The sequence below is a fragment of the Schistocerca serialis genome, chromosome 8 (genome assembly GCF_023864345.2).
Source record: "Schistocerca serialis cubense isolate TAMUIC-IGC-003099 chromosome 8, iqSchSeri2.2, whole genome shotgun sequence".
NCBI lineage: Eukaryota > Metazoa > Arthropoda > Insecta > Orthoptera > Acrididae > Schistocerca > Schistocerca serialis.
In genome coordinates, this window is record NC_064645.1 from 35,336,736 (window position 1) to 35,361,762 (window position 25,027).

The 25,027-nt window shown below is 41.9% G+C and overlaps 1 protein-coding gene across 1 annotated transcript in view; it reads right to left on the reverse strand.

Moving 5' to 3' along the window:
- Window positions 1-25,027, reverse strand: part of LOC126416112 (cadherin-99C) — a 627,926-nt gene that overhangs the window by 114,435 nt on the left and 488,464 nt on the right. The window contains exons 7-8 of the mRNA XM_050083623.1: window positions 5,010-5,159; window positions 42-260 (exon numbers count right to left, since the gene is read on the reverse strand). Of these exons, the coding sequence (XP_049939580.1) occupies window positions 42-260; window positions 5,010-5,159 (369 nt within the window). The remainder of the gene's footprint in view (window positions 1-41; window positions 261-5,009; window positions 5,160-25,027) is intronic.

Sequence of the window (25,027 nt, forward strand, 5' to 3'; positions counted from 1 at the left end):
TATCTTTTATTGTAATTGTAATTTTCTAAATTATACCTTACCTTTATAATTATCTCAAATTTTTTAGCAACAGATGTATCAACAGGCTGTATCTGCCTTACAGCTCCTGTCTGAGGGTTTATTTCAAAATAATCCTTGTAGGACGATGGCATTCCACTCAGAAAACTATAATGAATAGGAGAATTTATGGAATCCATGTCAACAGCTTGAATCTTTTCTGGGGATATGTTGAGAATGCCAGCCAAGATTCCACTTGAAACCTAGAAAAGAACAAAAGTTTCTGGGATACCAACAAGGGACACAGATAGCTTCTTTGAGACATAAAACATCTCTAACAGTGCAAATAAATGTAAATGAACTGTCAAATAAAAGTGAGAGAAAGAATGAATTTCATAAGTATGAATGAGGGTAATGAAGACATAAGAAGTTTAAAAATTAATTTTATATTATTACTAAAATTAATAATAATGAATTCTTTCACAGATGAAATAGTACAGTTTAAACAAAACTTCTGATAAATATTAATACCAAGTTGGCACATTATGTATATCTATTACATTCTGAATAATACAGGTGCTAACTTAAATGACTGAGCATTTCTTGGTTGCTCCGTAATAGCTGTACCAAAACTAAATTCAGTTTAAAGTAACTACTTTAATTTGACACTTTTCACTTAAAACAATTGTGAGTACCATAGTGAGTTCCTCTCTTCGATAAGCCCTATGTAACCTTGTGTTCAGAAGAAAGAGTTCTACTTAATGTGGAGAACATGCTGCTGTCTAAAGTTTGAGGTCCATTAACACCATTTTCATGAGCATAAAATCCTTCAATCCATTAGTAAAAAAAAAATGAGATACAAAAATAAGGAACAACAAAGTAAATACCCCAAGAATAAAGCAAAAAATACCTTGATTATTATTAAACAAGGAATACAAAAATGTTCATATACTAAATGAAAACCTGATTTTTGAAGTATTACAGTAGTCCTTAATGACAATTGTTTTGGATTAAGCTCAATTGTGACCATTATGAATATCACGTAAAATTACAAATTGCTGAAATCAGTCACATTTATTACAATGTAGTTTGGACAATGTTTTTTGAAGTATTACATTTTCATCATCAGATGGACTTACATTAATTGATATGGCACAGACTTTATATGTAAGACTGTGTTTATTGGGAGGGCTTTGGGAAAGTCTAGCTCTTCTACAAGGAGTTCACATACACAGTCTAGTCAATGGATGTATTATACAGTGCATGGAATATAAGGGAATTTCTGACTCTAGAACTTTATTTGAAATAATTAGGAGGTAAATGTCCTCAAAGTCTGCACCCCTTGAAGGTGAACCAAAGATGGAAGGGGGGAGCAAAGGTCCCATTTTTAATTTTTTTGTTTTTGCCTCATAACTCAGAAATGGTGCACTGTAGAAAAAAAAAGTTCCAAACAAAAATGGTAACTAATTAAATTTCCTATAAAATTTCTGTATACGTATTTGTCAAATTTGCAACACTTTTCGAGATACGTTTTGTTGAAAATCAATGACTTTAAAAAAATCATTTTACCTCACTCTTTTTGTCGAACATTTGTTTCTAGTGCCTCCCGTGAACATTTCTCAGAAAAATTGTCTGAAATGAAGTTGTACAGCATTTCATTTCGTTTAACTTGACACAGACTTTTGCCACTTCATCTTCAACCAGTCAAAAGTTATAGAACTTCTAAGCTCTAAACATACTTACTTATAGAGGAACTTCGAAACTGAGTGTACTTTTCCAACCCTCTCCCACCTTCGGCTCTCATCCCGTGGGAAAGGACTAAGTATTTTTAAATTGTAACTATTCGTAATAAAGTCAGAAATCTCATACATTCCATGCTCTCTATACCCCTCATTTGAGCACTCATTCACTGAACTAATAGGAGTCTTGTTCAAGTGTTTGGGATCCTCACCAGTTCGATTTACAGGTAGACATCAAAGCAATTCAGAAGCACGATGCTAGATTTGTTACTAGTCTATTCAGTCAAGACCTGAGTGGTACGAGATGGTTTGTGAATGCAAATGGGAATCCCTGGTGGGAAGATGTTCTTTTCACAAAACACTACTGAGAAAATTTAGAGAACAGGTATTTGCAGCTAACTTCAGAATGATTTACTGCTACCAACATACATTTCGCATGAGGACCATGAAGACAAGGTAAAAAAAAATTGGGCCTGTACAGAGGCATATAGACAATCTTATTTTCTTCCTCCATTTGTGAGCAGAGCTGGAAAGGACTAGCAGCGGTACGCGGTACCCTCTGCCATATCTCATACAGTGGCTTGAAGAGTACGTACCTAGATGTAGGTATGAATGTGGATGTAGATTCTGGGGTGACCTGTGGCCCTGCATAGACACATTAAGAGGGAGGTAGGAGCCCTAGCCTTGTTTAGCACAACACTGACATGGGGATAGTTTGATTACACAGATGAACAACAATACACAAGGGTTTCAGAAATTTCAATTATGAGCTTCTAGGACTTGTAGAGAGGAATGACTAAATAAAATTTTGAATAAGTTCCCGTGTCCAGAAACATACTGTTTCTGTTCTATGATGGCTTCAGTTCAGATGTTTAACTCATTGACTCCAGCTTCAGGACCTGGATTAGGGTTGACACAGTACCATTATAAGCTAACAATTCAAATGGAAACATAATGAAACATCCACTTGTCACTTATGCACATTTGTTTGTATTAACACTTAAATATTACGTGTTTATATTATTCCAAAACAAAAAAGAACCCAGCATACTGTACATGCAGAACTGTACTGATGCATTACAATAGTGGCTCGATGTGGTGATCACCGATGTTGTTACAAACATTCTGGCACATGCTCACCATCCTACCCGGTGTCTCTTCAATTTCTATTGAAGTGGCCAGAACTCGCACCAGCAGATCTTCCTCCATCTCTGTGGGAGTATCATAAATCAAACTTTGCATATGACATTAAATGACATCAGCTGAGCATCTAATGTAGTACATGTCATCCTGTCTACCCTTTTGCATTCCAGGACAAGCAACTCAAGATCTTTCTTTTTCCTCTCAGCAGATGTGGCACACTACATATCTGAAATGAAATCATCATAGAATGGAAAGGTACATTTCTGAACATGGGTTCCTATTCAAAATATTATGTACTCGCTCCCTTCTACAAGTCCTAGAAGTTTGTAACAGGAATTTCCAAAGACTCTGTGAACCTTATAGTTAAAATAGTTTTTTGTCCTCTGGTATCAGACAGCACCATATGTTACCCAACAGTCATAGGTATAACACATCTGTGCCATACTAACTGATATAAATCAATCTGATGAACAAGGTGTAACAACAATGTTCCAGGGGTCAATGTACGGATGGGCAGGGCTGAGCAGAGAGGGAAAGGAGGGAATGGACAAAGATAGGAGGAGATGAAAAGGCACATGGGCAGGAGGAGATGAAAAGTGAGAGTGGTGAGGAGTAGATAGGCAGATAGATGGGTGTGGAGAAGGAGAGAGACAGAAGGATGGGAGGAGGAGGAGTTGGGCAGACGTGGGAGAGGAAGAGGTGGAGATGGACAGATAGAGGGGGAGCAGGAGAGAGACAGAGAGAGACGGAAGTGGAGATGGTAGAAGAAGGGGGAGAAGAGATGGAAGGAGACAGGGGGCAGAGCAGGGGATGGACAAAGAGAGGTAAGAGGGGGGACTGGACAGAGAAATGGGGAAGGAGAAGATGGAAACAATGAGGAAGACGGAGGAGATAGGAGATCAAGAGAGAGAGAGAGAGAGAGAGAGAGAGAGAGAGAGAGCTGTGGGTAAATGGCTGGTATACAATATGTAAAAGAACGAAAAGGGAACAATAAGAATGGAGGACCGAAAATGAAGTGCTCACACCAAAAAGGGTCTAAGGCACAGATATAACTCTTTCGCTCCTATTGTCCAATCTATACATCAAAGAAGCAATGACCAAAATTTAAAAAAAAATATTCAAGAGCAGGATTAAAATTCAGGGTGGAAAGATATCAACGACAAACTTTGTTGATGCCATTGTTATCCTCAATGAAGATGAAGACCTGTTGAAGGGAATGAACAATCTAATGAGCACACACCTTGAATCAAAAGTAAACCAAATAAAGTCACATATATGAGGAGTTGCAGAAATAAGAGTAGTGATAAACTTGACATTAAAATTGTGTCCATTTAGGAAGCTTGCTAACCTGGAAGCAAAACAACAAATAACTGACGGAACAAGGATTAGATAAAAAGCAGACTAACACAGGCAAAGGATAACCCTCCGCCACACACCGTTGGGTGGCTTGCGGAGTACAAATGTAGATGTAGATGTATTCCTGGTCAAAGAAGTATATTAATATCAAACATCAGCTTTAATTTGAGGAAGACATTTCTGAGAATAAATGTACGAAGCACAGGATTGTACGGTAGTGATTCACGGACTAAGGGAAGACAGGAAAATAAGACAATAAATGCGTTTGGGACACGGTTGTAAAGAAGGATGTAGAAAATTAGGAAAACTGATAAGATAAGGCACGAGGAGGTTCTCCGTAGAATCGACGAAGAAAGGAACGTATAGAAAACGCTGACGAGGAGAAGAGACAGGATGGCAGGATGTGTGTTAAGGCGAGAGGACGTAACTTCCACAGTACTAGAGCATAATAATTATATGGGAAGACAGAGAGTGAAATATACCAATAAATAATTGAGGACGTATGATGCAAGTGCTACTCAGAGATGGAGAGGTTGGCAGAAGAGAGCAACAAACAAGCCAGAAAACACGATTATAAAACAACAACAAATTTTTAAAAAATTGATCAGAAGAACTTCTCGAGTACCACAAAAAGGTTAAAACAAAATACATATACGTCTCGCGTTTATGTCTAATTGTATGCCAAAATCAGTTATTAATGAAGTGTATTATCAGTGACATGTTACGTCTTAATGGGTTATCACAAAATTGTCATTCGTTCGTCCTCAGACTCACCGAGGCGGAGTACTCGGGGTTGATGCAGACGCCGTTGAGCGGCGTGCAGCCCTGGTAGATGAAGGACGGCTCCTGGTCGTCGTCATCCTGCACCGTCACAGTCAGTGTCGTCGTCGCCGACAGCCGCTCCGACGCGTTGCGTGCGCGGTCCTGCAACACGAAGAGTTCCTCATTCAAACAGTGAAGGCATCTCAACTCCTCTCACAACGCCGGAACCGCTGCTCTACACATCTAATTAGCCTTCCCTGGCGAAGAGTGTCGAGTAGACACATTCGCTGTTACAATATCATCACGTGTCACGTTCATTGTAGGCAACATAGACAGAGAGAGCACTAGAGTCTGCGATAATGTTCACACCCGCACTGGTGACGACACGATATCTATTGCTGTTACCATACGCCCAGCATTCACTCGATACTGAGACAAAGTCCAGGACGAGAATCTACATCAAACACTCGAAAACGGCATCTTTCACCAACCAATGTGCTCAGTGCAGGGTAGGAGCAGAATCCACACTACACACCCTTCCCATCCTTTTCGTTCATGATGTACGAAACGCTCGATGAAGATTTCTTATTATGTAATACAATATTCCTGATTGTAGCTATATTATTACTTTTAAAGAATTGTGCGTTAAATGAGAAGAGACCGTTGGCAACAACGAATTTTTCCGAACTAAAACTGGCCGAATCACCCAGAAAAAGTGGCTCATATGTCATAATCACCACGAGTATTAACGCGGTCACACCCATAACAGCAAGCCTGACAAGCGAAAACGACCTCGAGGCTTCGTCGATTTTAAGTTATGTAAATTTGTGCAACCATACCTATGTCGCATGCTCGAGCATACGCACCGACAGTGTGAACGCTTGTGCAAGCAAATGCGGGTTACGAGGCGATTTTCGTAGCAACAGTGCGTCGAGCGATGTGAAGCAAATGTGAACGTTCAATGTAAACATTCAATATCCTCTGGCAGTTCTCTTCGGTACAAGTTCCACGAGTACAGGTTCTGCCTAAGGACGCAGTAAAGGCCCTCAACGTTGTCGGCGTGTACGAGATACAGTGGAGCGCTAAGCCGCCTGCACTGGGGAAACCCGATGGCCTTTTAGCTGCCGCATAGCTGAGGACGAGCGCGACGTTCGGTTGAGACAAAATGACGAGTCGGCACCAGCGGAGCTGTCAAGCGGGGCGAGCACTGGCGGGACGGCCGTGGACGCGCACACGGAAAATCGGAAACTCCGTCGAAACACTGACGGCGGCGATTGAGGAGTTTAGTGAATTTGTGCCTCCAGTTATTTCGAATTTTCAAATGTTAGCCGGCATCAATAGCAAGAAGAAGATGATCAACAAAAGTGCTTCGCAAAGTTTCAAGTCTAGTGCCACGCAAAAATCTCGCAGTGAAAAATCATCCAGATCAAAATGTAAGTGTGTAACATGTGAAGTCCATCCTGACAAAGCAAAACTAGTTGAAACTATTAATTCGTTGCAAGAAATTGTGCGCAGATCCTTGGCAGAAAACTAAGTGTTAGCTGATAGACTCAAATGTCTTGAAAATGATCATAGAAAACTAAAAACCGCCGAGCAGGGCGTAAGTGAATTCGACAGAAATAAAGTGTACACAGTGACCGAAGATTCCGTCGCCATTTCAAGTTTTCCAACACATTCTGGGTGTACCGGTAACGCTAACCATAGCGCAATCATTTCGTCGTCTTTAGTAATAAATTCTCCTGCCGTGTTCCAAAAAACGGTAGGCCTATCTACAAAAGATCAAATCGTGCCCCATCTGAAAGAAAAGCCAGTTATTAAGCAAAATGTGGAACCTCGCCAGCCAAAACGGTCACTCATAAACAGAAGCAAGGTAAATTCAACATTCAAGACGACAGTTAATTTAACTAACACCACAAATGCAGCAAGAAGAATAAACGTATGTTTAATGGGTGATAGTCATCTTAGAGGTCTTGCACACGAAATAAAAAGCGTAAACAGTGAAGTAAATGCTTCAGGTTTTATTAAACCTGGCGCTCGTGTTGACCAAGTGCTTTCAACTGTAAACAATATCCTCTCGAAAGACAATGAAGGAAGACTTCATTGTAATATGTGGTGGGGCAAACGACGTCGCACACAACGATGGTTTGCATGCTGTTAATGCCCTAAAATCTGCCCTAAACCATCTAAATCACTCAAACGTCATTGTTCTCGAAATTGCACACAGGTATGACTTGCCTCAATTCTCGTGTGTAAACAAGGCAGTAGCATACACAAACAGTCAATATGCAGAAATTTGCAACCGTTACGCAAATGTACAAATGGTCGATGTGTAACATTTTAGTAGAGATCTTTACACCAATCACGGCCTTCACCTCAATCGGCGCGGAAAAAGCGACTTAGCGTCCATTATTTGTGAAATCGTCGTAAATGCCAGGAACAACGTATACTCAAAACACACACATTCGAAGAATGAGTGCTCCACAACACAAGAACACTGCAGGAATGGGTATATACAGACGACATTGGACAAATGGCTGCTGAAAACACCAGGTAAAGCTGATTCTTCCCAGGCTCCCAGTACATGGAAACAGACCAACTTGAATAAATGGATAGTAAAAAATACCAAACCCACTCTGTCCATTGATATTTCTTTTTTAGGGATAAATGTATAAGTGGTTCTGGTAGGGTGACACGCCCATCAAGCGTTCAACAATCCAAATTCACTTTCAAACTAATTCAGCAGAACTTTCAAAGTCTTGGCAATAAGCACAACGAGTTGGATACCATTGCAGCAATTGATAACACTGATGTTTTAGTTATAAGTGAACACTGGTACACAGATGAGCTAATTAGTGTATGTAAGCCACTTTCCATGAACTTTTGGTCTGACTTCAGTAGAAAAGAGAAACGTGGTGGTGGGGTAGCTATCTTTGCAGCCAGTGGTAGTAATTATAGTGTAATAGATGTAAGTGCTTTCAGCATTGAGGGTGTAATAGAACTAGCAGCAATTAATTATAAGTGGGGGAAAGAGAACTTAATTATTATAGGTCTATACAGACCTCCATCTGGTAGCCTAGATAGTTTCTTTGATGTTCTTAATGACCTGCTTGTTGACATTGACAATAAACACTGCAATAAAAATGGCTGAGTTAACATAATACTAACTGGAAATATAAACATTGACTTGCTGTCCAATGACTCTGTATCTAAAAACCTAATGCTAATACTAGCTCAATTTAACTTAACATTTCTGATAAACGAGCCCACTAGAGAGGTCAATAGTGTAAAATCATGCATTGACAACATTATAACTAACATGTCCCGCTTTACATGCAGTGCATCAGTTCTGAAGCTTGCCATTTCTGACCACCACGCAGTACAGGTATTGATAGAAGCTGAAAATCTTCATGTCAATAGAAAAGAGAAACAATATGTGACAAAAAGAATGACCAATGACGACAATGTTAAAGATTTCAACAGTTTGATAAAAAGCTTACAATGGGGTCAAAAAAACAGCATTACTTTCAGTGAGTTTTCATCAGATTTTTATTATTGCTTCAATGTCTCATGTCCAGAAATGACCTTTACAGTAAGTGACTGCAAAAAGATACAAAAAAATAACTGGATAAATCATGAAGTAAAAACAGCAAGAGAGAAACTTAGACTTTTCCAATATGCAATGATAAATAATAACAATAATAATAGACTAAAGGTAGAATTTAAGAACTGTCAGGATTACTATAAAGATCTTGTGCTAGAAACTAAAAGTAAATATGTAGCCACAATGTTAAGAAACTCTACTAACACAGGTTTAGCTGTTTGGAAAGTAATAAATAGCTTTAGGGATTGTAAGGACAGATCAATAAGTGATTTTACTATAAACCATAAAGGGCATACCATGAAATGTCAATGTCAGATTGCAAATGTTTTTAATGAGTACTTTTCTTCTGTTTGAAAATCTGTCAATGACCATTTTAAGAATCTTCAGCATAGATATAGGGGCATTCCATTCAAACAAAGCATATACTTGGCCCCAACCAATAACAAGGAAGTCAGAAACATAGTAATGTTATTAAAAAATACAAAATCAGCAGGCTATGATGGATTGTCTATCAGTACACTGAAAAGATGCATAGACAACATATCTGATGCCATGACCACAGCAGTAAATGATGTAATTGCATCAGGTTGTTTCTCAGATAGTCTAAAGACAGCACAAGTAACCTCGATTCACAAGAAAGGTGATAAATCTAAAATTGAAAACTACCGCCCCATCTCAATCTTACCTGCATTTTCTAAAGTAGTTGAGAAAGTTATTTATACTAGACTAATGACATTCCTGAGTCAACACAATTTAATATTTGAAAATCAGAATGGCTTTATGAAAAACAAGTCAACATCAGTAGCAGCAGCACAATTAATAGACAAAATAATAACGGCCATAGAGGACAAGAAGTACATAACTGGAGTGTTCCTTGATCTAGAAAAAGCTTTTGATTGTGTCAACATCACCATATTACTTGACAAGCTGTGGAACCTGGGTACCAAACAAACTGGCTATGAGCTAATAAAATCGTATATGAGCAATAGAAAACAATTTGTCTTGCTTAAAACAAACGGTGGGTCTTACAAATCTAAAATTACAGATATCAAATATGGAGTGCCTCAAGGTTCTGTCTTGGGACCCCTTCTTTTCTTGATTTATGTTAATGATATACAGTATTGTTCTTCTAACTGTACAAAAATATTGTATGCAGATGACACATCAGTAGTGTGTAAACACAAACACTATGAGAGACTGGAGGTACAGTGCCACAGTGTAACTAATGCAATAGTCAAGTATTTTAATGAAAGCCATCTAAATGTGCTTCAAAGGCTGCAATGATGGAATTTAAGACAAGGGAACAAATAGAATTTGACATGAAATTATCCATAGGAAATGCCATTGTAAAAAAGGAAAAATGGACAAAGTTCTTGGGAATTACAATCCAGGACAGCCTCAAATGGGACATGCATATTGATTCCTTAGCATGTAAGCTGTCGAAGAATGTGTTTGCTATAAATATGATTAGCAAATATTGTAAGGACATGTGTGTACTAAAAACTGCTTATCATGACCTATTCTCATCAAACTTAAACTATGCTGTAGAAATATGGGGTGCAACAACTCAAGACAACCTAAGTACATTATTAATACTACAGAAAAAGTTAACAGAATTATTTGTGGTGCCAAACCTCGAGAATCATGTCGGAATCTGTTCCCAAAATTAGGTGTGCTTACCATTATAGGTGTATACATATTGAAAGTTATACTGCTTGTGGAAACAATAAATCCAAATTTCAACTGTGACCTGCACCAGTACGATACAAGGCAAAAGTTCAGATACCACGTAAATAGCCACAGAAGAGATTCATATGAAAAAAATGCACTTCTTTTGGCTGAAGCTAGCCAATGCCCTACCAAAAAGTCTCACAACCCTTCCTACTAACAAATTAAAAGATCGGCTAAAAAGAATTGTAATTGAAAACCCTTTTTATTCCCTAGACGAGTATTATATCTGTATGAAAAGTGCTTCATAAGTATGTCAAGCTCATAGTTTTAAGTAACCTACAACTAATATAATGTTGATAAAAACAATATTTGTAATATCGTGATTGTATATTACCAGACGTAAAATCCATCAAAATATAAAATTTATTAATAAAAACAAATCTTTAGTTTGTAATTTATAAACTGACGTATTCAGAAGAATAATCTGTATGATGTCCTGAAACTGTATTATTTCTAGGGATTGTTTTTGATTATTCGATGTTGAATAAATATTATTATTATTATTATTAAATCCCGAAGCAGACTGACAACGCGGACAGGGAAGGCGTTCCCGCCGGCTGCCTTCCGTAACCGAGGCTCGGCTATCCAAGGGGAAGTCTCCTACTAGATTAATCGTTCTCGCCGCATTCAGCCGCCTCGTAATACTAGATTATGTTCTCTTGTGACACGTTTTTACCAGGTTACTTTACTGTCTGACTCTATCTCTTCGGTACTAATGTCCCAATGATCCAGATACTTGGCATTTTAAACGTAGCTCAGAACTGGAAGGCAGTGCAGTACGTGGGGGTAAGAACCACCCATCCGCAATAGAGGAAGGGATGCGGGTGAAACGGGGTGACAAAGAAGAGTAACGCAGAGCACCCGAGTCACTTCCCCCGTCGCAGCGTTCGGACGTTCTCGCTAGTGCCCTCCGCGTGATCGTAATTTGTTTACTTTTCGCGACGAGTGTCGTGCTATTCGCGTTCTTACTAGTATTTCCCTACTCATTTCATCGTTTTTCGAGAAGAATCGTTTACGCGCAGTGTAGCGTACGCCGGATTGTGTGTGTATTCTTCGACACACGTTCGCGGCGGTAGCACTGCATAGTTCACCGTAAAATGGCCGACCCCCTGACACGGGTCTGGTCATACGGTCGGCACTAGAGATCTGCCATCAACACGCACCGACAGACGTTCCGTTACCACCGACGTCCGACAACCGTGGTGAGATCCAGCAGGCCGAGTCACCGCACTCGGATACACAGTTTCTCCAACATCAACACGAGCTTCAACATCAACCCGAATAGCAACTTCTGCACCACCATCATCAACAACTGCCGTTTCAGCAGCAACAACTGGTTCAACAGCACTAGTTTTAGCTGTTGCAGCTACAACAACACCAATTCCAGCACTATCACCACCACCACCAACAGTTCCGTCAGGTTAGGCATCAATTTAACTACCCCAGTGACCCTTCCGGCTGCGCCGTTGAAGCCAATGTACCTGCAAGTGAGCAGCAGGAAAGCGGTCCGCTTAGTAAACGGCTGGGTGTGGACTCTCCGACGTCCCAGCCTGTGACATGTTTGAGTTACTGGGTTCCGTTAGCCTTTCTAGTAATGGTACAGCGCAGACAAACTCGGAACGCTCTCAGAGTCAACAGTTGGCTTCCTCTGCTGCGGTCGTACGCCCGAGTGTCAGCAACCGGTACAGTCGATCATACGCAGGCACCTGTGTTGCCTTCGTGGAGAGCTCGGACAAGAACGTTGGCAAACTCCACCCTATGTCAGGGCAAGTTATTATTTTCCTGTAACTCTCATCTCAAGCATGACATTGTTGACATTAGTCCGCTAGGTAGAAACAGAGTTAAGATAGAACTGAAAACTGCTGCGGCTGCTAGTGCTTTGACACAAGTCCCTGTTTTAAAAGATCGTAAGTCTGACGTCTATATTCCCAACTTCCTATTCCATACCTATCGCATTATTTGTGATGTTGACATCAGCCTGACAGACATGGAGATGGCTGACGCAATGGAGAACATATATTCTGTCGCAAGTATCGAACGATGCACTAAGAAACATCATTCACATTATGTACAAACTGTGCCGATTCCTCTCTGTTTGACTATGTTCCGCTCCCAAACTCTGTCCTCATATGTTGCTAGCCTGGAGACACGTTTCCCAGTAGAACGTCGCACCAGTCATTCAATGTAGGAATTGTTAGCTTTTTCATCATCGGGCAAGCCAATGTAGAAGTCATACTGGTTGCCGCAAGTGTGGTAGTCCACACCCAGCAGATTCGTGTACGGCGGCGTTTCCGACGTGCTTAAATGGCACTTTACGGCACCCAGTGACAGACCGTTCGTGCGCAACCTTTATCCGTCGACAAGGGCTCCATCGTGCAAAAGCCTACGCCACGTCGGGGATGGTAATTGGTTGCCCTCAGCTCTCGCACACTGCTGTTCTCTGCCAGCCTCCTAGTCCCCAAATTCCCCTGGATTTCCCACCTCTACCTCCAAGGCATTTCCCACAGCCAATAGTCGCTTTACGAGATTCTTGCACGGGATCAACGCCACCGCCGCTGTCGCCCCAGTTAGGCTCTCTCCCTCTGGATGCCGTGCATTGTCAACCCGACTTCTTCCAGTCGGCAGACAGCTCTGGCACAAGAGGTCATTGAGATGGCGTGCTCCTAGGGCAGTACGGAGACAGGGGTTCTCACAGACATTATTCGTCACGAATATTCTGTCTCTCCTCATCTCCATCACCGGCCGCTGTGACCGAGCGGCTCTTGGCGCTTCAGTACGGAACCGCGCGACCGCTACTGTCACAGATTCGAATCCTGCCTCGGGCACGGATGTGTGTGATGTCCTTTGGTTAGTTAGGTTTAAGTAGCTCCACGTCTAGGGGACTGATGACCTCAAATGTTAAGTCCCATAGTGCTTAGAGCCATCTGAAACATCCTCGTCTCCCCCAAGCCCCGCTACCACCCCACCCATATCCTCATCAGTACAGTCAACAACCGCCACCACTTTGTAATAACAACGATTTTTTTTTTTTTGTCATCAGTCTACTGACTGGTTTGATGCGGCCCGCCACGAATTCCTTTCCTGTGCTAACCTCTTCATCTCAGAGTAGCACTTGCAACCTACGTCCTCAATTATTTGCTTGACGTATTCCAATCTCTGTCTTCCTCTACAGTTTTTGCCCTCTACAGCTCCCTCTAGTACCATGGAAGTCATTCCCTCATGTCTTAGCAGATGTCCTATCATCCTGTCCCTTCTCCTTATCAGTGTTTTCCACATATTCCTTTCCTCTCCGATTCTGCGTAGAACCTCCTCATTCCTTACCTTATCAGTCCACCTAATTTTCAACATTCGTCTATAGCACCACATCTCAAATGCTTCGATTCTCTTCTGTTCCGGTTTTCCCACAGTCCATGTTTCACTACCATACAATGCTGTACATCCTCAGAAATTTCTTCCTCAAATTAAGGCCGGTATTTGATATTAGTAGACTTCTCTTGGCCAGAAATGCCATTTTTGCCATAGCGAGTCTGCTTTTGATGTCCTCTTTGCTCCGTTCGTCATTGGTTATTTTACTGCCTAGGTAGCAGAATTCCTTAACTTCATTGACTTCGTGACCATCAATCCTGGTGTTAAGTTTCTCGCTGTTCTCATTTCTACTACTTCTCATTACCTTCGTCTTTCTCCGATTTATTCTCAAACCATACTGTGTACTCATTAGATTGTTCATTCCGTTCAGCAGATCATTTAATTCTTCTTCACTTTCACTCAGGATAGCAATGTCATCAGCGAATCGTATCATTGATATCCTTTCACCTTGTATTTTAATTCCACTTCTGAACCTTTCTTTTATTTCCATCATTGCTTCCTCGATGTACAGATTGAAGAGTAGGGGCGAAAGGCTACAGCCTTGTCTTACACCCTTCTTAATACGAGCACTTCGTTCTTGATGGTCCACTCTTATTATTCCCTCTTGGTTGTCGTACATATTGTATATGACCCGTCTCTCCCTATAGCTTACCCCTACTTTTTTCAGAATCTCGAACAGCTTGCACCATTTTATATTGTCGAACGCTTTTTCCAGGTCGACAAATCCTATGAAAGTGTCTTGATTTTTCTTTAGCCTAGCTTCCATTTTTAGCCGTAACGTCAGAATTGCCTCTCTCGTCCCTTTACTTTTCCTAAAGCCAAACTGACCGTCACCTAGCGCATTCTCAATTTTCTTTTCCATTCTTCTGTATATTATTCTTGTAAGCAGCTTCGATGCATGAGCTGTTAAGCTGATTGTGCGATAATTCTCGCACTTGTCAGCTCTTGCCGTCTTCGGAATTGTGTGGATGATGCTTTTCCGAAAGTCAGATGGTATATCGCCAGACTCATATATTCTACACACCAACGTGAATAGTCGTTTTGTTGCCACTTCCCCCAATGATTTTAGAAATTCTGATGGAATATTATCTATCCCTTCTGCCTTATTTGACCGTAAGTCCTCCAAAGCTCTTTTAAATTCCGATTCTAATACTGGATCCCCTATCTCTTCTAAATCGACTCCTGTTTCTTCTTCTATCACATCAGACAAATCTTCACCGTCATAGAGGCTTTCAATGTATTCTTTCCACCTATCTGCTCTCTCCTCTGCATTTAACAGTGGGATTCCCGTTGCACTCTTAATGTTACCACCGCTGCTTTTAATGTCACCAAAGGTTGTTTTGACTTTCCTGTATGCTGAGTCTGTCCTTCCGACAATCATATCTTTTTCGATGTCTTCACATTTTTCCTGCAGCCATTTCGTCTTAGCTTCCCTGCACTTCCTATTTATTTCATTCCTCAGCGACTTGTATTTCTGTATTCCTGATTTTCCCGGAACATGTTTGTACTTCCTCCTTTCATCAATCAACTGAAGTATTTCTTCTGTTACCCATGGTTTCTTCGCAGCTACCTTCTTTGTACCTATGTTTTCCTTCCCAACTTCTGTGATGGCGCTTTTTAGAGATGTCCATTCCTCTTCAACTGTACTGCCTACTGCGCTATTCCTTATTGCTGTATCTATAGCGTTAGAGAACTTCAAACGTATCTCGTCATTCCTTAGTACTTCCGTATCCCACTTCTTTGCGTATTGATTCTTCCTGACTAATGTCTTTAACTTCAGCCTACTCTTCATCACTACTATATTGTGATCTGAGTCTATATCTGCTCCTGGGTACGCCTTACAATCCAGTATCTGATTTCGGAATCTCTGTCTGACCATGATGTAATCTAATTGAAATCTTCCCGAATCTCCCGGCCTTTTCCAAGTATACCTCCTCCTCTTGTGATTCTTGAACAGGGTATTCGCTATTACTAGCTGAAACTTGTCACAGAATTCAATTAGTCTTTCTCCTCTTTCATTCCTTGACCCAAGCCCATATTCTCCTGTAACCTTTTCTTCTACTCCTTCCCCTACAACTGCATTCCAGTCGCCCATGACTATTAGATTTTCGTCCCCCTTTACACACTGCATTACCCTTTCAATATCCTCATACACTTTCTCTATCTGTTCATCTTCAGATTGCGACGTCGGGATGTATACCTGAACTATCGTTGTCGGTGTTGGTCTGCTGTCGATTCTGATTAGAACAACCCGGTCACTGGACTGTTCACAGTAACATACCATCAGCCCTACCTTCCTATTCATAACGAATCCTACACCTGTTATACCATTTTCTGCTGCTGTTGATATTACCCGATACTCATCTGACCAGAAATCCTTGTCTTCCTTCCACTTCACTTCACTGACCCCTACTATATCTAGATTGAGCCTTTGCATTTCCCTTTTCAGATTTTCTAGTTTGCCTACCACCTTCAAGCTTCTGACATTCCACGCCCCGACTCGTAGAACGTTATCCTTTCGTTGATTATTCAATCTTTTTCTCATGGTAACCTCCCCCTTGGCAGTCCCCTCCCGGAGATCCGAATGGGGGACTATTCCGGAATCTTTTGCAAATGGAGAGATTATCATGACACCTTCAAATACAGGCCACATGTGCTGTGGATACACGTTACGTGTCTTTAATGCAGTGGTTTCCATTGCCTTCTGCATCCTCATGTCGTTGATCATTGCTGATTCTTCCGCCTTTAGGGGCAATTTCCCACCCCTAGGACAAGAGAGTGCCCTGAACCTCTATCCGCTCCTCCGCCCTCTTTGAAAAGGCCGTTGGCAGAATGAGGCTGACTTCTTATGCCGGAAGTCTTCGGCCGCCAATGCTGATTATTTATCAAAATTTAGGTAGTGGCGGGGATCAAACCCGGGGCCGAAGACGTTTTGATTATGAATCAAAGACGCTACCTCTAGGCCACGGGTACAACGAATATGTCATCAAAAAGATTATGCCGTGTATCATGCATCTCTTTGAAGACGCGAAGACACAGCCACCAGGAACTTTACAGCCTCGACGACAACTATTAACGACCCTACTTACGTCTAGCAGCTGTGGCAGGCTTAAGGATTCTCCAATGGAATGCACGATCTGCAATTGCCGAAAAGGGAGTCCTCAAACATTAACTCTGGACGCGGAAGATAGCAGTGGCTGTCTCCTCAGAGATACGGTTTCAACCAGGGTCTGTTGCCCACTTTCGAGGATGACAGGTTATAGCCAAGACAGGGAAGATGGTCGAGGTGGTGTCGCCCTCTTCATTATAAATGGACTGTATCACACCCAAGTACAGAAGATATCCCACGAGGTTATCGACAGCTCTCAAGCGATAGCTGCCAGGCTCTCTACCACAATTGATCGCCTAATCATCGTGGCTATTTATAGCCAGCAGAGGTCGTATATTCCCTTTGGAGAATGGTACGCACTGGTTCGGCAGTTGGAACCTCCATTCTTATGTTGTGGGGATCCTTGAGGTTCTCGACGAGTTCAATCTTATCCTCCTCGATGATGGATCCCCTACGTTATTTCCAAAGTTGTCGGTTTGACTCAGTGTTTGGCGTCACTTTCTTCGACTTTTACGTGAAGTGCTCTATGAGTTTTAACCACTACTCTCTTCTTATATCAACTTTCACTGCAGCGCCTATCACGGCCTATAGGCCAGCTCATCAATGGAACGTTACGCAGGCAGATTGGTCACGGTATGGCGCACCAATGGACGCCCAACTATAGTCATTCATCGTCCCTGAAAGCAAAGCACGCTGTGTTCGGGAATCACATCAAAGTGGCGGCATCGCGCTCTGTTCCACGGCGTTTGCCCTTTCTTGTTTTGTTCAAATGCCTCTGAGCACTATGGGACTTAACTTCTACATCTACATTTATACTCCGCAAGCCACCCAATGGTGTGTGGCGGAGGGCACTTTACGTGCCACTGTCATTACCTCCCTTTCCTGTTCCAGTCGCGTATGGTTCGCGGGAAGAACGACTGCCGGGAAGCCTCCGTGTGCGCTCGAATCTCTCTAATTTTACATTCGTGATCTCCTCGGGAGGTATAAGTAGGGGGAAGCAATATATTCGATACCTCATCCAGAAACGCACCCTCTAGAAACCTGGACAGCAAGCTACACCGCGATGCAGAGCGCCTCTCTTGCAGAGTCTGCCACTTGAGTTTGCTAAACATCTCCGTAATGGTATCACGCTTATCAAATAACCCTGTGACGAAACGCGCCGCTCTTCTTTGTATCTTCTCTATCTGCTGTTTCAATCCGACCTGGTACGGATTCCACACTGATGTATAGGTCGAACGGGTGTTTTGTAAGCCACCTCCATTGTTGATGGACTCCATTTTCTAAGGACTCTCCCAATGAATCTGAACCTGGCACCCGCGTTAACAACAATTAATTTTATATGATCGTTCCAGTTCAAATCGTTCCGTACGCATACTCCCAAACATTTTACAGAAGTAACTGCTACCAGTGGTCATCAGTCCCCTAGAACTTAGAAAACCTAACTAACCTAAGGGCATCACACACATCCATGCCCGAGGCAGGATTCGAACCTGCCACCGTAGCGGTCGCGCGGTTCCAGACTGTAGCGCCTAGAACCGCTCGGTCACCCCGGCCGGCTATTGTTTTGTCTTGTACTTTAAGAGCATATACATGTTTGTCATAACACTGTTGTAATTCTGCTCTAATGTTATTGTCTGAAATTATGTTTCTTTGGCACTTGTAGAAAAAAAAGAAAAAAAAGAGGAACAGGGCACCGCCTGTAGAGTTGGAATTCCTGCACGATGGATGTGCTCAGCAGATTGCGTCACAGCCCCTACAGGAGCAATGTGTGTAGAATTATCTGCTGCAGGAAGTCTGCTAGATTTGATTCGATTTATTGTATAGGTGCACCTATGCAACGCCTGAAGTTTTTTCTACCGAACTGTACCAAACATGTATCACTTGCAACCAGGAGAAAACAGCTCTGTGACCTGTATGGTTGAGTGTAAGATGAAAGTGGTGATATAACGGCATAACTCAGTGATGCCTGGAGCAATTTAAACCAAATTTGGCGTATACATGATTCATTTTACACTGAGGTGACCAAAGTCACGGCACAGCGATGTGCACATACACAGATGGCGGTAGTATCGCCTACAAAAGGAATAAAAGGTCACTGTACTGGCGGGCCTCCCATTGGTACTCAGGTGTTTGATGGGTCCGACGTCATTACGGCCGTACGACGGGATTCAACAGATTTTGAACGCGGTACGATAGTTGGGGCTCGACGCAAGGGACATTACATTTCGGAAATCGTTAGAGAATTCAATATACCGAGATCCACAGTGTCAAGAGTGTGCTGAAAATTTTCCGGAATTACCTCTCACTACAGACCACACAGTGGCCGATGGCCTTCGCTGAAAGACCGAGAGCGCGTTTGCGTAGAGCTGTCAGTGCAGAAAGACAAGCAACACTGTGTGAAATAACCGCAGAAATCATTGTGGGACGTACGAGGAACGTATCCGTTAGGACTGTAGCGCGATATTTGGCGTTAATGGGCTATGGTAGCCGATGAGCTACGAGAGTGCCTTTGCCAACAGCACGACGTCGCCTTCAGTGGCTCCTGGGCTCGTGACCATACTGCTTGGACCCCAGACTATGGCCTGGTCAGGTGAGTCCCGATTTTAGTTGGTAAGAGCTGATGGCAGGGTTCGAATGTGGCGTGGACCCAAGTTCTCAAAAAGGCACTGTGCAAGCTAGTGGTGGCTCCATAATGGTGTGGGCTGTGTTTACATGGAATGTACTGGGTCCTCTGGTCCAACTGAACCGATCATTGACTGGAAATGGTTACGTCCCATTACTATGAGACCATTTACAGCCATTCATGGACTTCATGTTCCCAAACAACGATGGAATTTTTGTGGATAACACCGCATCATGTCACTGGGCCACAATTGTTCGCGATTGGTTTGAACAACATTCTGGACAATTCGAGCGAATGATTTGGCTATCCAGATCACCCGACATCCGTTCCATCGAAGATTTATGGTACATAAACGAGATGTCAGTTGGTGTTCAAAATCCTGTACCAGTAACACTTTCGCACTCGTGAATAGCGTTAGGGACAGCATGGCCCGGTATTTCTGCAGGGGACTTGTAACGACTTGTTGAGTCCACGCTGCGCCAAGTTGCTGCGCTACGCAGGATAAAAGAGGGTCCGATCCGATATCAGGAGGCAACCCACGACTCTTTTCACCTCGGAGTACTACGTTTTTATTAACTAGCTCTCTTGTCTTTCGGTTTGTCTCTTCAGCACAAATTTTGCAATTTATTGTACACAAAGTTTCCAAATAAACTACAGCATTAAGGATTCCTCACAGCTCAAATCCGGATGACACTGCAGTGTTAATTCGTTTGCTTGTCCGGCGTGTGCTGGAGGGTACTTTGTGCACCACTGCTGCTTCCTCCTGTTCAGTTCCAGTCGTGCGCGGTTCGCACGTGCGAAGGCTGCCGATAAGGCCTGCGCACGAGCTCGACTCTGTCTCTGATGTTTACTTCCGCGGTGCTTTGGTCACATATACTTAGGAGTAAGTCAGGTGAAGAGACACTGAAATCAACCTGAAATTTAGCACGTATCTCTGTTCTAATGTGATCGCGGCATTTGAAACCGAATGAAAAATTTCACACACACAAGGCTAAAAAAGCGGAAAATAATTATTTAAAGAAAAATAAATTTTAATGTACACCCACGCCCGAGGCAGGATTCGAACCTGCGACCGTAGCGGTAGCGCGGTTCCACACTGAAGCGGCTAGAACCGCTCGGCCTCAACGGCCGACTTTCCTTAACAGTTTCCACACTAAACCTATTCCTTTCGTAAGTCCATGAAGCATTTGTGACAGGCAAAACGCTTTCAGCAGCACCATTAGTGCCAGGTAGAGTTAGCACAAACGCTGTAATGAAATTCAAATTATTGCAGCAGGTATCTGAGATGTAGAGAAGTTGAAAATGATAAATCCCGTTCAGTTTGGTTTCGTCAGAGAGGTATTTTCTTTATTCTTTTGATGTGTTTGTTCTCCATTAGGTAACGCAACAAGTCACCTGAAAACACGCTGATTCAGAATATCTGGGATAGTTAATGGGAAACGGGACAGTATACATACCGTACGTATTTTACCGGAACAATGGTACACTTAAGCAAAATAAGGGACCATCCCTTGAAATACGAAAGTCTGGTCACGCTGTTATAACACCAAATACATAGTACTGAAAATTTGTGATAGTGAAGTTTTAATAGCCGGCCGAAGTGGCCGTGCGGTTAAAGGCGCTGCAGTCTGGAACCGCAAAACCGCTACGGTCGCAGGTTCGAATCCTGCCTCGGGCATGGATGTTTGTGATGTCCTTAAGTTAGTTAGGTTTAACTAGTTCTAAGTTCTAGGGGACTAATGACCTCAGCAGTTTAGTCCCATAGTGCTCAGAGCCATTTTTTTTTTTTAAGTTTTAATAGCTATAAAAATACATAATTGGTGTATGAATAGTTCGCCTTCAAACTGTCATCCATTGTATGCGCCCCGCGCTTTTCGTTGTAAGTCTTACAAGTATTTTCATTTGTATTAGAAATTCACAATACTATCTGGGGGTCAGGAATCTTAATGTGCTTCGAGAAATATCTTCATTTGTGTTAGAAATTTACAATCACAAAGTTTCAGGACTATCAGTATAGGGTTGGGAATCTTAATGGGCACCTAGAAATTATTTTACACTTTTTAGTCCAAACAAGGCACGTGGTAAATTAAAAAGCTTATATTACTTTATATTAAAAACTTATTTCTCTAAAATATTTATTTTCTTAGTTCGCATTTCATTGCTGGCTTTGTTTTATTGCGAAAGTTGCAAAAGGACTCGATATTTTTTCTTCGAGCGATTTTCCACAAGACAGATCCTGTATCTGAAATTTTTGCAGTACCTAAATAAAGAAAAAGGCTAAAAACCCTTCGTAAATAAGAACACATAAGTAGATACAATTGTGGCTTTTTAATTAAAAATTGCTTAAACCGTGAAAGGGTCAGCGCCATCGAGGGGGAAAAGCACGGAATGTGTTCACTATGGACCTGGTTTGTGGTTCAGAGCAATGGAAGTGTTCTCAAAATACGTACTTAGCAGAGGCCTATTTTCTTTGCGGACTAGCAGATGATAATGGCCGTGCCGCTCAACGTTTATATTGGGGGAAACGTGCGCTGACAGGAGGACATTTGAGGCGACTGATTCCTCATCTTGCAGAGAGCTCTCCGAACCTAAACCCACCACACTTTTACGTGTGGGAGCCTTTGGAAGCTGTCGTGTACGGAAACACGGTACAAGATGTACAGAGTCTTCGTGCCCGTGTTCTGGAAGGCTGTGAAACAATACGCATTTCTGCAGGGATACACCAGCGCACCAGCGGTTCTAAGCGACGGCGAGTTGATGCGTGTATCCGTGCTAACGGAGGGCATTTTGAACATTTCATTTGGAAAGTGTTTTATACTGTGCTGATACGTTCTTCTCCTGTTTGATTCCCATGATTACCGCGATCATAAAGCCAAGTAGACACTGATCTCTAACAGGGAAACAAAGCACTTCCACATTCATGTCCACATAGCATATTTCCTTCCTCTACGTGTGAGGAATATTTCCTGGAAGTTCGGCCATACGTTTTCGTTACACACTGTATACTAATAACAAAACTGTAAAATGTCGTGTCTGTGTACTGAAAATATTCATCGATAACTGACTGTGGTGATGTAGGGAGTGTAACTGAATACAGTAACACTATTTTAAAAACTCTGCCTGTCTATTTGAACACGTTAATTTCCAAAACTACTAGACGGATTTTCATGGGCTTCCCACAGGTAACTTTAGAGTAGCTTGAGTCAATATACAGGCTTTATTTCACTAAAATCGGATGACGGTAAAAGATATCTTAATTTATTATCATATCTTATGAGGCAAACTGTCATCTGATGGATTTTTCAGTAAACCAAATACTATTCGGACACAAAAACGCAGCTTATTAATGAAGGGGCCCATGGTAGCCCGAAGGTTGTCATTTGGTGTGCTACTGGGCAGTCCAGTGAGATCGTTGAGCCATACTCTTTTTGAAGACAACAACGGCCCACCAACGCGTATCGACTTCGAGCGGTAAGCGGCCATTATGAACAATATCTTCGCTCCACATAGCCTTCAAAAAACTTGTGTTTGACTTGTCAGTAATAGTAATGTGAGTAGAGCAGTTATGCTCTTTTAAATATGCGCTAAACATCATGATAACCAAATGAAAGTATAGTGCTTCTCGTTGGCGACCCTTTCTATATGGAAGATCAACTGCATCAGATTTGCTAACGACGAGGTACTGCTTGCAGGTAAAACAGCATCTCCTCAATGGACACTGCCCAGACTTGAATAAAGCTTGAAAGGGTATGGAATGAAAATTAACGTGATCAGAGCAAATAACAAAGAAGATATGAAACTGGAAACAACGAAAGATCAACGTGAACAGGTTGTGCAATATAGATATTTGGGTATGACGCTAAATGATTACTGGATGATTAAAAAGAAAAAGGTCCAATAATTTAAATGGAAAACCAAGCTTTCCAGAAAACTGTATTATGGAGAGAATCGCGGTTGGAGTTATCAAAAATGTTGGTTAAATACTTCGCGTGGTGTGCTTTTCTGTGCGGTTGTGAAACCTGGGCCTTAAAGAGGAGAGAGAGAGACCAAATTGATGCATTTGAGATGTGGAACCGGAAGAGAATGGAGGAAATACAGTGGATGCATAAGGTAATGAAAAGTTAAGTACTAGAAAGGGTAAAGGAACCAAAAAATCTCAAACCATACTGGATGTCACATGTACAGCGAGGATAAGAAAAATTTAAAAAAAAAAGACATTGGTCAGATGTTTTGTGAAATGATTGTCTAAAAGCAGAAACAAATGAAACAGACTGGGGAAACATTTGAGGCGCTTTTGTTTGCTTCTCGACATCGTATACAGCAAACGAGGCATCTAACCTTTTTACCTTTTGCTTTAGATTTTAAGTTCATTCTTCGGAAAGCATGAGACACTTCTTCTTAAACTAGCTGTCACCTGAAGCCGCGCTCACGCATCAGCAGTTTTGTTATGATGAGTGATGGTGAGTGAGTACGTAAGCTGTTGTGCGTGCAACAATGCCAGCTGCATTCACGTACTGGCTGTTCCGGCAAGCACAGGTTGCGTGCAGAGGAATGTGGCCACGAGTGCGCACCTAGGCATCGTGCTACTGAAATAACTACACATCATACAACTTGGACATTACCCAAAAAATTTAATAACTTTTTAACATAGTTCATGTTCACTGGTGTAAAAAAAATGTTCCATCCGAAACCTCATACTCTTAGGGGTCGATTTTTTCCTTTCTGTTTTTTTTTTCTTCTTTCGAAAGTAGCCTATGTTATTCCTCAGTGTTCAAGCTATGCCCATACCAGATGTAATCGGAATCGGTTCAGGAGTTGAGTGGTGAAAACGTAAAAGACGGAGCTACTTTCGCATTTAATAATACCTGTGTAGAAGTATACATTAAACAGTTTGAGGTTTGTACAAGCATTGCATCAGTAAGTTGAATCGTGTTACGCAGGAGATATCAATCATTTTTACAAATACGATACAGTTCGAACGCCAGAAGTAAACAGCTTTTCCAGAGAGCTAATACCATGGTCCAGCCACATTAACGTGACCGCCGCCTACGCTGCAGCACTAGCAGTGGAGGGTATGCAGAGGTGGAAATCAGTATAAAGGCACGTGGTTATTTGTGAAAAAGAACACGTTTATTTACGTGTTTGGTACTGCAAGCATTTTCCCGTACCGTTTACAACAAAGTAAAACAAAATACATCCTTTTTTTACCATTAGCATTGGTACTTAAGAACGGAACAACCTTAGGGTGTGGAAATCGATATAAAGACATTTATGAATTGTTATCAAAATAATCTAACGTAAACAGTAAACAATCACAACTACGACCTAGTATCTAGTCGAGTCCCCACTGATCTTAATAACTGCGGAAATTCTCTGTTCTTAATAACTGCAGAAATTCTCTTAGGAATTGACTGTGTAAGAGCAGTGACCTCGTCTTCCGCGATTGATATCAACTCCATCTGAAATGCAGTTTTCAGCTCGGCCACAGCCTCAAACTGTCGCCCACTGCAACAAGCACGACACGCTTGGATCTCACAGACTGCTCGATGGCCACCACATGAATGAAATTCCTTTCTCTTGCAAACAACACTTTGTCTTGG